We start from the raw sequence: 13022 nt of genomic DNA, 5'->3' as shown, positions 1-13022 counted from the left end.
TTTTTATGTTTCTGTGCACTTTTGGGTAAAAACAACTTCATTGTATTAACTAAGTAAAGCAAAGTGAACATTCTCTAAATCTTTTGTAAAGCAATTTCATTGTGTTTTTTTTAATCCCTGACTGCACTAAATAATCTCTTTATAGCTAATGTTATGCTTTTTAGATCTGACTGTTTCTTACAATATTACCCTTTTGTTATAAAATGTCATCAAAATGATGGCATCTATAGTTACCTATATTTACTAAAAATGTTTAAACATGGCAATGTTATGCAGTGGGTTCTATGCAGCTGGTAAAATAACTATTGAACATGTCAACATTTTTTTAGGTAAATATATTTCTAAAGATGCTATTGACATGCAATTTTCACCACGTCGGTAACAATCCTTGCAATCCATACATACAAAGAAAACAAAACAAATAAGTTCAGAAATTAAGTTATGTGTAATAACTGTAAGCCCTTGTACACACGGTCGGACATTCAGATGGACAATGTCCGATAGGACCGCGTTGTCGGATAATCCGACAGTGTGTGGGCTCCATCGGACTGTTTCCATCGGAGTATCCGATGGACCAAGTTTTCCAGCTGGGCTATAAATTTTCCGACAACATGATCCGATCGGACTTTGTGCGATCATGTGTAGAGAATTCCGATCGGACAAAGTGCCATGCATGCTCAGATCAAATTCCTAGACCAAAGCTATTGGCTACTAGCCTGAACGTAGTCCCCTCCTAACGAAATAACTTCATCACGTTAAGTACGATCGGATTTTCTGACAACTTTGTCCGACTGTGTGTATGCAACAGTTTCGGACAAAATCCGTCAGACAAAATCCATCAGACAAAATCCGACCGATTTGGTTGTCGGAATGTCCCACCGTGTGTACAAGGGCTAATAGTTTCCTTGGCTTTGTGATTGAACTCATTGTCTTGCTGAAATGTCCACCCTCATTTCATCTTCATTATCAGATTTAAATCAAGATTGTCTTGGTGCATTTTTCCATTTATCCTTGCTTCAATGATATGAAGCTTGCCAGTACCAAACTTTACTGTTGGTATGGTGTTTTTGGGGTGATGTCCCATTTGACCTCCAAACATGGTGTGTATTATGGCATCCAAAAATTCAACTTTGGTTTCATCTGACAAGACTATATTGTCCCAGTATTCATAGGCTTTTATAAATGTTGTGCAGCAAACTTTAAATGAGCTTCAACATGCTTTTTCCTCAGAAATTTAGTCTTGCGTGGTGAGCGTGCATACAGGCCATGGCAGTTGAGTGCATTACAGTTAATTCTAGCTTTTTGAAGCTTTCCTCAAGTGGTCCTTGGCTCTTGGACAACTCTTCTGATAAATATGTTTAGTCCTCTGTTGGAAATCTTGCAGGGAGCATCTGGTTGTGGCCAGTTTATGGTGGAATTATGTTCTTTCTACTTTCAGATTATGGCCCCAACAGTTCTCAATAGAACATTCAGATGTTTATAAATCCTTCTGTAACCAATACCATCAATATGTTTTGCAACAATAAGGTTTTGAAGGTCTTGAGAAAGCTCTTTGCTTTTACCCTAAATGAGATGTTTCTCGTGGGACACCTTGGTAATGAGACACCTTTTTTATAGGCCATCAGTTGAGACTTAACAAGCTGATATTAATTTGCATAATCTCCTGACAAGAGGCAGGATTGCTTTCTAATTACTGATAGATTTCAGCTCGTGTCTTGGCTTTCCATGCCTTTTTGCACCTCCCTTGCTTCATGTGTTCAATACTTTTTCATTGTGTCATTCCATTTTATTACACATAACTTAATTTCTGAACTTATTTGTTTGGGTGTCTTTGTATGTATGGATTACATGGGTTGTTACTAACATATGGTGAATATTTCATGTCAATGGCACCTTTAGAAATATATTTACCTTGAAAACTGGTGTTCAATACTTATTTTGCCTACTGTATTCAAAGTTAGATTTACAAATTGGTCCTTATCAAGTTAACTAGGATCTCATGCAAGTATTGCTTGGAACTTGCATGATATCTTAGTTAGCTTGATAAAGAATAATTTGTAGATCTAGCTTACTTTTGGTGCATATGCCCCTGCACACATACACCCTAAATGTCTATCCACTCCATATTTCAGCATTTTGTAGATTTTCAAAGGCTGCTGGCAGCAGGGCTGGACAATGCATCTGTGCCTTCCTGGGCATTTAAAATGCCACTTTTGAGACATGGGATCAGATCACCCTTGTGCATGTAGCCTACTGTAAGACTGGTATTATCCTATTGTAACATAAATGGTTACATTCTGAGAATTTTTACTGCATATTGGATGATTTGTTATTTTTACATGACCATGTTCAATTTCTAGACCGCTTTCTAAAGGGACTTTTTTGCCTTCAAAGAACTGCTAGAAATTTTATGAACACACACTTGTCAGCTCTCCACAGCCTGCTATAAGTGATATTTATTTAACAAATAAAACAATGGTCCTTTTTACTACCCAGTATTACTAAACTGTTCATTTTAAACTCACTTTTAGGAAACAGAGAAAAAAGTTGCACGATCGTCTTAGACAAAGTCTTCGCTCAGAACGGAACAATATGGTGAACATGGCAAATGGTCCACATCATCCAAATCCGCAACCAGAAAATGTCCAGCTGGTAAATGTAGGTTTATGTAAAGCAACTGTAATACTTATCACTGTGGAACATAAGCTGGAACTTTGGGCTGGACTAGGAACAAAACAAAGGCAAAACATAACAGTGTTATTGTTAAAAGTGAAAGATCACAATCCCTGCATGTGATTTACCATGAATATATTAAGCAAAAGATAGCGTATGAAATGACTACTGAGATATTTAACAGGATATGCTAGATTTGAGAGTGAAAAGATCACCTTGTGAATTTTGCCCGAAACCTAGTGATGCATTTTGGAATGTCTGCCAAGAAGCCAGCATTTGATCTGATATCACTGAATTAATTTCTGTTAGTGCAAAAGGCAAAAAAATATTTTTGTATGAAAAGTATGTGCTACTGGTGCAAATAAACCAATATTTCTTAGTATTTACAATGATCTAGTTTGCTGCAATCCAAAACATATACCACCCTAGAGTTCAATAATTTCTGTTAGTGATTGATAATTCTCCCAAAATAAATTAAAGAAATCAGTTTGCACATAGAAATTAACAAAATGATCCAGTGTTGGACTTTTGACTGTCCAACTGGACAAAAAGCACCTTAGAGGAAATGTATATATCTTACAGACCACTTGAGAGGTTGAGACAGTTTCCTAGGCAACTCAAAGGCTGCCATGTAGAGACTTAAACCTGTTACTTAGTATTTTTACTTTATTTAAAAATAATTTTTTGTATATATTTTCTTTATTTATGTTTAGGGCTAAAACTATGTATTTGTAGTCAGGTAAATATTATATGGTGCATATATAAAATGTTATTAACCTCCCTGGCGGTATTCCCGAGTCTTGCTCGGGGTGAGATTTAATTACCATAAGCGGTATTCCCGGGATTGCATTGCTGGATCCATGTAGGGGCTTACTTACCTTGTCCCCTGCTGTGATCACTGAGCCGCCGTGTCTCGCTCGATCTGTGACAGCGCTGAGCTCTGTTCCCTGCGAGTGTTGCGACGCACGGGGATGGAGTTCGGTGCCAAATTGAAAAAGTAAAAAACACAGTATAGATACAGTATACTTTAATCTTACAGATTACAGTGCTGTATCAAATAATTACACATCCCCTTTGTCCCTAGTGCTTTGTCCAGTGTCCGGCATGCAGTTTTATATTATAAATACTGTTCTTTATGCCAGGAAACTGGATATTGTCCATAGCAACCAAAAAATGTCAGTTTACATCAAAAGTGGTTATAGACCAGCTAGAAAACAGCGATAATAAATTAGAATCACTCGCAGAATTGAGCGATAGTAATTTGTGGGGAGATCCGTCATCAAATACTGAAAAGTAAATACAATTCTGCAACTGAGCACATTTCAGTGTTTTTGATTTGATTACATTATTGAATATGTTTAATTATTATTTGTTATAATTATTTATAGTTATGTATTTTATTATATATATATATATATATATATATATATATATATATATATATATATATATATATATATATATATATATATTATATAAATTATGATTTCATATTTAAAATTTTATCATACCCGAGATGTCTATTAGGTTCTTGTTTGGACGGATTTAAGTGAAGAATTACAAGGCCTTTCAGCACCTAAAATCTGAAATAATCATACCGCCAGGGAGGTTAAGCAACCTGTTTGAAACAATGTTTTGTCACCTCTTTGCATACCACAGAAGATACTGCTCCTCATGCATTTTACATTTTTTAGCATGTACAATTGTTGTATGTTAAATTGCCGACAGTTTTTTTTTTTATAGTAACTTGGTTAGAAAAAAAAATATTTTTCTTTGTATACTGGTTCCATATTTAAACACTTGTATTTGATACATTCCTTTTTTAAAAGATACATTTTATAGGTGAATCATAAAGCACAGTTAAGTAATGCATTTTGTGTTTGTTTATTTTATACAGCAATATGTTTCCAAAAATGTTATATCCAGTGAACACGTGATAGAACGGGAAACAGAAACATCGTTTTCTACAAGTCATTATACGTCAACAACACACCATTCAACGACAGTTACGCAAACACCAAGCCACAGGTTTGTGTGCCTTCTGTTCACCATCCATGAACACATTTTTAAAACACCATATAAACCTGAGACTTCCAATTGTGAAAAGCAAGTTCAAGAGAATGACACCACATTAGCAACAATTAAAGTGGTTGTAAAGCCTTAAAGTGATTGTAAAGTCTTATTTTTGTTTTAAATAACCAACATATACTTACCTGCTATGTGCAATAGTTTTGCACAGAGCAGCCTGGATCCTCCTCCTCTTGGATTCCTCTTCACTGCTCCTGGCCCCTCCCTCCTGTTGAGTGCCTCCACAGCAAGCAGCTTGCTATGGGGGCACCTGACCAAGCTGCAGCTCTGTTTGTCCATTCAAACACGGAGCTGCAGGTTGTCCCGCCCCCTCTCTCTCCAGGTGGGAGAGTCCTAGATGGCCGAGGGACTCGTGGACATCGCTGTATAGAGATAGTGCTCAGGTAAGTGTTAGGGGGACTGAGGGGGGCGGCTGCACACAGAAGGCTTTTTATCTTAATGCATAGAACACATTAAGATAAAAACCTTCTGACTTTACAACCCTTTTAGCATTTTTCACCTTAATGCATACTATGCACTAGAATGAAAAACCTTCTGTGCGGCAGAGCCCTCCCCCTTCTTCTTACCTGAGCCCAATCCTATCCAACAATGTGTATGAGTGCAGCTGCTCCAGCCATAGTGACACAGGAGTTGGAGACGGGGCAGAATCTCAATATATGTGTCCATAAACGCAGCAGTTGGACTCAGGAGTGAGTCCTTATGGGTGCCCCCATGGAAAGTTGCTTTCCGTGGGGGCACCTAATGAAGAGGAGGAGCCTGGAACGCTGGCGGGGGGACCCCAGAAGAAGAGGACAGGGGCTGTTCTGTGCAAAATCATTGCACAGAGCAGGTAAGTATAGACATGTTTGTTATGTTAATTAAAAAAAAAGCTTTACAACCACTTTCATTATATATTTTGTAGCTTTTTCACTTCAAAAATGTTTACTGGTTTATGCAGTCAGTTTAACAAATTTACTATAGGATTAAAGACTGTTCTCTCAAACAAGGTAATTGTTCACTACACTTAGTAAGGTGAAGTTGTTTCACTTGAATCATCCAATCATGTGCAAGCAAGAATCCTGCTTTTTTATTTCCCTTGCATACTATTTTGATGTCAACTTCATATGTTAGTGAAGGTAAATGGTTTCTACTTCTTGGGTAAATCAAACCCTATGAATCAAAGGGATATATTGACAAAGTGAAGAGTAATGGCTTGTACACACGGTCGGACTTTCCAACGGAAAATGTGCGATCGGATCGTGTTGATGGAAAATCCGATCATGTGTGGGCTCCATCAGACTTTTTCCGTCAGAATTTCCGTCACACAAACTTTGAGAGCTGGATTTAAAATTTTCCAACAACAAAATCCGATCGTTTAAATTCCGAACGTGTGTAGACAATTCCGACGGACAAAGTGCCACGCATGCTCAGAATAAATTATGAGACAAAAGCAATTGGCTACTGCCCTCTTTATAGTCCCGACATACGTGTTGTACGTCAACTCGTTCTGAACAATCGTATTTTCCGACAACTCTGTGCGACCATGTGTATGCAAGACAAGTTTGGGCCAAAATCCGTCGGGAAAAATCAGACGGATTTTTTCATCGGAATGTCCGACCATGTGTACAGGGCATAAGGGTGAGAAAGAAGGCCTGTATAAATTATTAGCCACTACTTAAAAGTACTTCAATGATTTAACAAATCGTATTCCTATCCCTTTTTTTTCTTTATTTCCCAAAGGTATGTTAAACTGTATTTTTACAATTCTGCTACAAACTAAGATATAGCATGTTTTGTAGTTAAAGGCCCATTTACATTTCCGTGGTGTGATGATGCACAGCATGCATGCTATATTGCATGCTAACTTGTGTTAAGGCAACCAAGGTCTAATGCACCAATATTAACAGAAACATTTTTAACAATGCAATGTACCACATCGCACAGTAGTACATTACTGGGCATCGTGGTGCTTCCATTGCCGGTGCATTGGAAAAAGGTGCCCTGGGGTACCGTTAAAAAAAACAAATGGCACTGCAGCACACTGGCATGCATAGCATGTGACTACAACACAATGGGGAAAATGGGGCTAAAAATGAGAAAACTCACAGGTCATGAAGTAACCAACTTGCATAAATGACAGTATGGTAATTACAGTATGCAAATTAAAGGTACTTATCTAAAACGTGTGTCTATTTTATTTATAGCTGGAGTAATGGCCAGTCAGAAAGCATTATTTCAGAAAGTCACTCGGTGATTGTGACATCTTCAGTAGAAAATAGTAGACATACAAGTCCTTCAGGACCAAGGGGGCGATTGAACGGTATTGGATGTCCTAGAGACTGCAGCTATCTTAGACATGCTAGAGACACACCAGATTCATATAGAGATTCACCACACAGTGAAAGGTAAGTCAAATTTCTTTGGTTTTATGAGGTTTCCTTATAAGAGTAAAAACGTACCAAAAGTAGAGCATGTGAAAAACTGTGACTAGTTTTACGTGTATAGTGTATATACTGTATAAAAATTTTAAAGAAAGATGCAGCAAGAGTCAGTCTGCAAACAAAAAAGGGATTCCCTCCACTTATTAGAGTTCAAATTTAACAAGCCCTATCTCCAATAAATCCAGCTGAAATTATGCTTAATTCTCCATTTCTTCTGCCTTTGCTACACTCCAGCGCTGTAGCATTCACTAGACTCTTCAGCATTTAACACTGTCCGTGGCATATGGGATTGAGTATTCAAGTTGAACACAGATCTCACCTTATTTACTAAGTATGGCAAATGTTCAACTTGAAAAGTGTAAATTTTTTTTGCAAAGTGACCATTCATACTGCTGCGTAAACAATAGCTACTACTCTTTAGTAAATTGACCTCTATTATCTCATCATCAGCATGAAGGAAGTTGATTTACCTTTTCACATCCAATTTTTTTCATAAGGTCCTGGAATCAAGGTGAAGGTATTATAGCCACAACATATAAATGTCTTCCTGCTGGGTGTTAGTAGGTCGCTCTTCATTTAGACTTATGCCTGGGAGTGACTTCACCCTCAATAGCTTAAATACTGGTCTTGGCTATGCATATTTGGTGAAAACAAGATATCTGTAAAGCCAACATGTATGTTTTATTAGTGACCTAATTATCTGGATTAAGAAATAAAGTAGTCAACATTACCTAGTAATTGATAATTATGAATTTCACCTAAATGTAGATTTTTCATGATACAACAACTTATTTTATTAATTTTATGCCTTAGATATGTTTCAGCAATGACCACTCCAGCTCGCATGTCACCAGTGGACTTCCAAACTCCAATATCTCCGAAATCACCTTCATTGGAGATGTCTCCACCAATATCTAGTTTAGCTGTATCAGTTCCCTCTGTGGCTGTCAGTCCATTTATTGAAGAAGAAAGACCATTGCTTTTGGTGTCACCTCCAAGGTTACGGGACAAGAGATATGACTTATATTACCACCATCACCACTATAACCAGCAGTACAATTCCTATCATCACAACCCTGCTCATGATAGCAGCAGCCTGCCACCAAGTCCTTTAAGAATAGTGGAGGATGAGGAATATGAAACCACACAAGAGTATGAGCCGACCATGGAGCCTGTAAAGAAACTAGTCAACAGCCGGAGGGCAAAAAGAACAAAACCCAATGGCCACATTTCCAATAGATTAGAACTGGACACTGACACAAGCTCTGAGAGCAGTACATCTGAGAGTGAGACAGAAGATGAAAGAATAGGCGAGGATACACCTTTCCTGAGTATACAAAATCCCCTGGCGACCAGCATAGAGTCAGCCAGTTCATACCGACTTGCAGAAAGTAGGACTAACCCAAATAGCCGATTCTCAACGCAAGAAGAGTTACAAGCAAGGCTGTCCAGTGTAATAGCTAACCAAGACCCTATTGCTGTATAAAACAAATAAAACATAGATTCACCTGTAAAACTTTATTTTATATATGAAGTATTCCACCTTAAATTAAACAATTTATTTTATTTTAACAGTTCCGCAAGTAGAAAACAGGAAACATTTTATAAATTAAGTATATGTAAAAATGTGTTATGTGCCATATGTAGCAATTTTTTACAGTATTTCAAAATAAGAAAGACATCAATGGTGCCTTTATGTTATGTTATGTTGACAACAGTTTTTGTATGTCCCAGTGATTGCTGTCCCACAGTATTTTTGCAGACTGCTTTATCCTTCATTTTTTTCTTGGCTTTTTGTGCATTGCATTAATGGTGTCGACTGAATGTATGATTTGCAAGAGTTACAGCAATCAACTGTTTGTTTGTGGTACTGTAAATTCCTGACTAACTGTCCCTGTAATGCAGTACTCATAAAAAAATACTGTTTACTTTTATAAGAGGAATTCTATTGCTATTCATGTACAAACCAATTTATTTCCGCTGTTTGCCAGCTAAAGCTTTGCTTTACAAGGCACTGATCTAATAGTAGATTGAACAGCATGCTACTATTAATCAAAGCAGGATACAGAGACTGCAAATACACAATGTTCAACACTTATTGGAAATGCAAATGCTGCTGTGACATACCTAATAAATGATTAGAAAAGTAACTTCTGTGGAAAACTACCATCATAAACTCAACTGGTATAGTTATAATGCTGGGTCCTTAACAATCACAAGTCAGCACCCCTCCCACCATGTAAAACTTTCCAGAACTGGCAAGCTTAGAATAAACTTTGTAAATTAGCCTTGCAGAGTGAAAGAAGGTATTAGTATTCCACAGGCCTCTTAAAACATGGCTCTTACATGACCTAGGGACCTGGAAACCCTGAGGGCATGCAGTATGAACTGCATTTTTTCATTAAAAGGTCTCAGAGGTGCCTGTATTGCATTATGGAAAGCTTTGAAGGTGTTCCTTAAACTCAATATTTATGAAAATCAATATGTGACCTTCATTTTCTTGGCTTTGGAGTGTTAAATTGGCCTTGTCACCACAGGGTCCCTTCTAAACAGAAGACAGCTCATAAAAAAATATTTAATATATCTACTTTTTTTCGGCTGCAAATGTGTTTAAAGGGCACCACTTAGCTGCAACCGGGCCACTGGAAGTATTCAATCCCTTGGGTGGGTTGAATGCCTGCTACCCCTACCACACACAGCAGGGGTTCCCCTTTACAGCTTGTATGCCCTATAGTAATGTGTGATCAATTTGGAGGAACCACAGCATGATTAAGGGGAACAGGTATTTACACACAGGAAACTGTGAAATACATTCAGTTACAAGGTAGCAGCAAAGTGACAGCCTTACAACACACAAGCCACTAGAAGGGTATGTATATTTACTCTTTTTATAGGCTGCCACCTATTGAGAAGTGATGCTAAGGGGACAGGGTCAATTTAAGAAGCTAAAAGTACACGCAAGAACTATCACACTGTAAGGTTAAACGACAAAGCTTATATTAATGACAGGTTTGCTATAAGACAGAAATCTCACAAGAAAATATATTCCAGAAAGTTTAAGAAGGAAATAAAAAAATAATAAAGGTGCAATTATTTTTGACCATTTTTTGATTGTTTTAATAGTGTATCATTATTTTTTATTGTGTATTATACAGGGTTTACATAAGACACATGAACACTATAGATTATTTATGAGCTAACACGTTTTTTACTTAGACTAGTCAATACCCTTTTGATGAAGGGGATTATTTCGATGTTTTATTTTTTATTTTTTGTTATAGGACGAATATGAAAGGTGAAGTAATTTCATTTCCAGTTAGAAAGATAAGTGGGCATCCTAGTTTGATATAAAGAAAATGTATTTATTTGAAAAGCACGTTTGCATTTTACAGGCTGATAAACTGCATGAGCACCTGGTAGGAATGTGCATGACACAGTGAATAAATAAGACTCAGTGACTGTTAGTAGTTTAAGTAGTTTTGGATCCATGTTGGAAATATTGCACCTTTTACAATCAGAACGGTCCTTTTTTTTTCCCCCGTCTAGTTTTCCTACGTTATGGGTTGAGCATGATTCTACCTTTAAACTACCTAATTTTTGGGACAGCTTAAAACATGGTCTTCCATATGCAATGTAAACCAATATATTACAAATACTGGAAAGAAGAACTCAATGTGTGTCCATTTGTTTTGTATATAGTTACCTTCTGTTTCTGTTATACAACAAAAAGGTTTCATGAGATAGATTTCATAGTTACCATTTTCACTGTGATTTCTTGGGGAATGATGCTGTTCGGTTTATATCTTTTAATGCCTTCTAAACACTAGAGATTTCCTTTCTGGTCTCAATTACAGAAGCCATTTCAACACAGCCATTTCCCCCCTTCAAAAATGTAAGAAAATGGCTTCCTAATTGAATGAAAAAAAAAAAACACAGTTAACACTCTCTGGTTCTAAAATTGTTGCAAACATTACCAGAACAAACTTGATGTAAGGGTGTGAATAAAAAGTTTTGAATGCCTGAGCTTTTGAAAGAACATTTGCGTTTTCTGTTAATAACTTTTGTCAGTCTGTTGCTTTGCTTCTAAATCTGCTAAAAAACAAAAGCTTTTTTTAGTTTTACACTTTTCTTTTTATATGTTGTGTTTTTTTATGCCACGAAAGAGAATATGTTACACTTGCATTTGTGGGACACTCTGCAAAACTGACATGGATTAAAATATTTTGCTTGTTGAATAACCTGCACCTCTAGTTTTCAAAGCGTATCCCATGCATAGTAGTGACGCCTGCCTCTGCCTTTAGGCCATATTGGCTAATAGTAAAAATGTACTTTATTAACAAACACCGCTGAGTTATAGTAACAACACAACTGGCACATATCACAAAGTCCAATATATATGTTTTATGTTTTTTTTTTGTGTAAATACATATTCATAGATATTTTACTTATCCAGTTACTGTTCATTATATGTTTTGTGTCACTAGCCCTTTACTGGTTATATGTGTATAAAGTTAAATTAGTATAAAAAAAATATTTTATTTATATTTAGGCCACTAAGCTAGGAGAGATATGTCATACAGTTTTTTGTTAAATGTTTGAACTGTTTAAAAGTCCTACATGATTATATTATTATTATTATTATTATTTTTTATTTTAAATTTTTTTTTTTTTTTGAGAATGTAATGTATTCTCCTTTTTTTCGTTTTAAGTAATTTATTGTTCAGGAGAATGTAAAGAAAATTGATGAATGAAAAGTTAAGGATAGAAAGGTACTGAAAAAAATACTAAAGAATTTATTATCCCAACAACTAAGCAATAAGCAATTGTTGATATATTTTTGGGTTGTAATTCCTTTCTGCAAACAAGCTGCTGATGCAATAAAGTACTACCATATACACTACAGAATTTTGTGAGAGCCAACTGACATGACCGAATGAAATGACCGCCGTGATTCAGATTTTCAGTAGATATTAATAAAAATGGCTTTCCCTCTGCCTAAATATCCTGGTCATGCTGTGAATCTCTTGTAATTTGTACACACTTTGTACGTGAAAATCTGTCTGAATACATTTTTTTTTTCTTTTAGATATGTAAAGTTTTGGGGGGGTTTTTTTGCTCTCCTTAAAGGCAAATGACTGGATGACTACCTTTCTGAGAATTAAATTATATGTGATATAGATTTATTAATGGCAATACTATATATGCTCACAAAAATTCCAAGCACTGCCCAGTCCTTGCAGTGCATAACCTACAGAAACTATAAATCAGCTACATGCTTTAAAGCATTTGTTAACCAAAAAAAAAAAGGATCCTGCTCCTTTAAAGCATTTTATACAGCACATTGCTTGTGCTTTGTCATTTGGCCCCATGTAAGACCTGTAATACCTGGCTGATCCTGACAGTTTCTGCCCTGCCCTTTGTAAACTGACCACGGTGTAGTATGGCTGCTGAGCCCTGACACCATGGTCAGTTTGTGTGCCTCTCTCATCCTCAGCTCTCCTCAGTCCTCCTCTGTCCTCTCTCTGTCCTCTCTCAGATTCTGTGACAGTACCCTTCCCCGCAACTCCTGTTGCTCTCATAACACTTAAAATCTTACATAATCCTCCTTCTTCCCTAATGACAGCTGCTCCTGTCTGTGTGTTTTATAAAAAAAAGCCTTATTTACTGAATTTCAGAGCTGCTCCCTATGATCACGTGACCTGCTGGCTCTCTCTCTCCTCTCCTCCTGGCATCCGGGCTGACATCAGCAGGGGAATCTCAGCCCCGCCTGCTGCATCTGCCAGTGTCACGTGATTGCGGGAAACCACTGTGAAATACAGTAAATAAGGAATTTATTTATAA

At 36.8% G+C, this 13022-nt stretch overlaps 1 protein-coding gene across 13 annotated transcripts in view; it reads left to right on the top strand.

Moving 5' to 3' along the window:
• Positions 1–12181, top strand: part of NRG1 (neuregulin 1) — an 872712-nt gene extending 860531 nt beyond the window's left edge. For 12 of the 13 annotated variants that reach the window (XM_077476215.1, XM_077476214.1, XM_077476212.1 and 9 more), the window contains 4 exons: positions 2532–2658; positions 4571–4701; positions 6945–7145; positions 7995–12181. In XM_077476215.1, the coding sequence (XP_077332341.1) occupies positions 2532–2658; positions 4571–4701; positions 6945–7145; positions 7995–8667 (1132 nt within the window). In that variant the 3' untranslated portion in view covers positions 8668–12181. The remainder of the gene's footprint in view (positions 1–2531; positions 2659–4570; positions 4702–6944; positions 7146–7994) is intronic. The other variant, XM_077476211.1, reaches the window with a different exon arrangement.
• The last annotated feature ends 841 nt before the right edge of the window (positions 12182–13022 follow it).

Source organism: Lithobates pipiens, unplaced genomic scaffold (assembly GCF_037356315.1).
Source record: "Lithobates pipiens isolate NorthernLeopardFrog02 unplaced genomic scaffold, aLitPip1_a1.2 Scaffold_13, whole genome shotgun sequence".
Classification (NCBI taxonomy): Eukaryota; Metazoa; Chordata; class Amphibia; order Anura; family Ranidae; genus Lithobates; species Lithobates pipiens.
The sequence above is the reverse complement of the archived record's forward strand: the minus strand, read 5'-3'. Positions and strand labels throughout refer to the sequence as shown.